Below are 3,674 nucleotides of genomic sequence, written 5' to 3'. Positions count from 1 at the left end.
CTGTTCTCTGAGCGGGGAAACATCTGATGGCCAGTCCCAAGACTCTGGAGAGCAACACATTATCCTAAAATATGTCAGTAGCGTATAACTCACAAAAATGTTAACCACAGAATAGTCACTGTATGGATAGTTTTCTATGAATTGTGTTGTCATGTCATTGATCCAGAGACAAAGACTAACAAAAAGAGACTGAAAAAATACTATAGTAATTTATAGTAAATACTATAGTGTTTTTGAACCATACTATAGTATACTTAAATGAATTTGTTGTGGTAATTATATAGTTGCTGTGGTAACATAACAACTATAGTAATATAAACAAATTACTTTACCCAATACTGTACTAAGTTTTCTACAACTATAGGGTATATTATACTCAGTGTTGGGGGTAACGCATTACAAGTAACGCGAGTTACGTAATCAGATTACTAGTAAAGTAACACATTACTTTTTAATTTACAAGAGAATATCTGAGTTACTTTTTCAAATAAGTAACGCAAGTTACTCTCAACATAGGCTACCTGTCCCCATGTTGAGAGAAATCAGAAGATGTTACTGTAGTTCTATAATAAATATGAATATGCATTCATTCATCTCACTCACACACACAAAAAAAAAAACAGATTCAGTATTCCTCAAAATGAATAAAAAATAATGCAACTCAGAATATGACGTAAACCTGCAATAATTCAATGTTAAACAGCACAAATATCCTTTATGTATTTAATCCCATTCTATTAACCAATGTCTTTGCTTCTGACCTTCGATGATCCAGTTCAACCATACTAATAAGCAAAAATTACTCTAGACAAACAAACAAGTGTGTTGAAATTACTTCTGCATTCTACTCTACGGACGTAAATGTACTTTCCCTTCAGCCTGAGGCTTATTCATTTCACTTTTGGTGTGAAAAGGCTTTTATATTTGCCAAAAATATAACTTTTTTTATTTTAAAAACAAACAAGCAAGCCCTGTCCAGACTTAAAAAGTAACGCAAAAGTAACGTAACGCATTACATTCCATAAAAAGTAACCAAGTACCGTGATTAGTTACTTATGGAGTAACGCAATATTGTGATGCATTACTTTTAAAAGTAACTTTCCCCAACACTGATTATACTACAATACACTACATTTTACTGTAGTACACAATCTAAAGTATACTACAATATTTATCACAGTTTATCAGTTCACTATAGTTAATACTACAGTATGCTGTAGCATTCATTAACAAAGTGTTGTAAATACATTTAGTCATTTAGCAGACGCTTTTATCCAAAGCGACTTACAAATGAGGACAATAAAAGCAGTCAACACTAACAAAAGAGCAAAAAATAAAATAAATATAGTGAGCATTTTACGACCGTGTCCAATTAAAAGGAGTGAACGTGTTATTATCTGAAGTAAAACTGCTGCTGCTACTGATAACTGTTAGCAGAATGCAGAAATATTCTTTGGAGAATCGCTGAAAAGCATATCGAAGCGAGCAATCAGAGCGGCTGGAAGTTTCTTCCAATCCTGAGGGGGCAGCGGTGAGTCCGGCGGCGCTCGGGGTTGTTTCGCGGTCACTGCGGCTCCGTGTGTTTGTTGAAATGGCGAAGTTTGGCGATTTAAAAGCCTTTCTTGAATCTTCATTAAATGAAATCTTCCGTGCGACCGTCAGTGACATTCTGGATTCAGTGGAGCAAACAGTCGGCGAGTATCAGCTTAAAATTCAGCGAATTGAGTCCGAAAATGAAGATCTGAGAAAACGACTTTGTGCAAAAGAAAAAAGGACAAATTATGTCAAAACAGGTGCGTGCAATTTGGAAAATTATGTCATAGTTAGTATACACTGCGCTGTTTTTTGGTTAATGCGTGCAAATGATAATGTTGCACATAAGAGCTGTGCATTTGAGTTATTCCTTCTGTGATTATCATTTGCAAACGCATCTGATATACAAGTAAATGTAAATAACAACGTGTGACAAGGGGCGACGTATTAGTTTCTAAAAAAAATCATAACAGACAGCAACATTTAATCCATCAAACGAAACTGCTGTCTGTTATAATCTGTTATGTATTTCAACCAGTTATGGTTTTATGTCAACTCCATTTTAATCCTCTGCAAGAGTTTAACTCTTCGGAGATCAGCGTGTTTTTCTTTGTTACTCATGATTTATTTTGGACATATCATGTTGGCCAGTAACAATATGTTTTTGTGTGTGTGTTGCAGAAGATGAAGACTGTGTTGTGGCTCAGCTTGACTTCTCAAGAGACACTTTCAGCCAGACTTCATCTGCTCAAATGAGTGAATACAATGATCAGACGAAGATGGCTGGAGATTTAGTGTGCAGCCGTACAAAGTCACAAACCACAGATGTCACGCCGTTCCAACTAAACAAGGATTGTGCAACAACATATTTATTTGTAAAGGCCGACCCAGACACAGAGGACGGATGTGCTGTTGACCTTTCAAATCCTCATGCTTCTCCTAAATACACCAGTAAAGAAATAAAAATAGAGGATGCTAACGAGAACGCTGACTCTGAACGTCACGCTTTATTTAAACGTCCTTTAGAGCCAGAGATCAACTCTAATGACTGTGATGTTAAAGTAACGGTAGTGTCAGACAAACACCTTTATCATGTTGATGAGGGTGAGTGCAGCAGACGTGCAGCGTTGGAGGAGGAAGTACGGGAGTCACCGGAGCCCGATATCATCTTTGATGAAGAGTCCAATCCAGACAGACTGTCCGATGAGGGATCTTCTGGATTGCTTCATATGACGGCGTCGCCACCAAACTATTCCTGCGGTCAGTTTAACAAGAGCTTCAAGCACAAAACACAGATTCAGTATTCCTCAAAATGAATGAAAATAATGCAACTCAGAATATGATGCAAACCTGCAATAATTAAATGTTAAACAACACAAATATCCTTTATATATTTAATCTCATTCTATTTCTTTGCTTCTGACCTTCGATGATCCAGTTCAACCATACGCAAAAATTACTTTAGACAAACATTTGTGTCTTTTTTTATTAAGTGTGTTGAAATTTCTTCTTCTGCATTCTACTGTACGGACGGAAATTTACTTTCCCTTCAGCCTGAGGCTTATTCATTTCACTTTTGGTGTGAAAAGGCTTTTATATTTGCCAAAAATAGAACTTTTTTAATTTTAAAAACAAACAAGCAAGCCCTGTCCAGACTTAAAAAGTAACGCAAAAGTAACGTAACGCATTACATTCCATAAAAAGTAACCAAGTACCGTGATTAGTTACTTATGGAGTAACGCAATATTGTGATGCATTACTTTTAAAAGTAACTTTCCCCAACACTGATTATACTACAATACACTACATTTTACTGTAGTACACAATCTAAAGTATACTACAATATTTATCACAGTTTATCAGTTCACTATAGTTAATACTACAGTATGCTGTAGCATTCATTAACAAAGTGTTGTAAATACGTATAATATATACAGTAGAATACACTTTACTATAGTATGGTTCAAAAACACTATAGTATTTACTATAAAATTACTATAGTATTTTTTCATGTGGGTAGACTCGTGAATGGCTTTCAGAACAAATGCTGTCGTTAGTCTTAACGTACCATAGATAAATACATTTACATTTAGTCATTTAGCAGACGCTTTTATCCAAAGCGACTTACAAATGAGGACAAT

General features: G+C 35.4%; 1 protein-coding gene across 1 annotated transcript; it reads left to right on the top strand.

Moving 5' to 3' along the window:
• The first annotated feature begins 1,496 nt into the window (after window positions 1–1,496).
• On the top strand, window positions 1,497–3,590 carry LOC107660370 (uncharacterized). Its single transcript, XM_016449637.1, has 3 exons — window positions 1,497–1,793; window positions 2,215–2,833; window positions 3,554–3,590. The coding sequence occupies exons 1-3, from the start codon at window positions 1,592–1,594 to the stop codon at window positions 3,588–3,590; spliced, it is 858 nt and encodes a 285-aa protein (XP_016305123.1). The 5' UTR covers window positions 1,497–1,591.
• The last annotated feature ends 84 nt before the right edge of the window (window positions 3,591–3,674 follow it).

This window comes from Sinocyclocheilus anshuiensis, unplaced genomic scaffold (assembly GCF_001515605.1).
Source record: "Sinocyclocheilus anshuiensis isolate Anshui unplaced genomic scaffold, SAMN03320099.WGS_v1.1 scaffold1943, whole genome shotgun sequence".
NCBI lineage: Eukaryota > Metazoa > Chordata > Actinopteri > Cypriniformes > Cyprinidae > Sinocyclocheilus > Sinocyclocheilus anshuiensis.
This window is presented reverse-complemented; position numbering and strand designations above follow the sequence as displayed.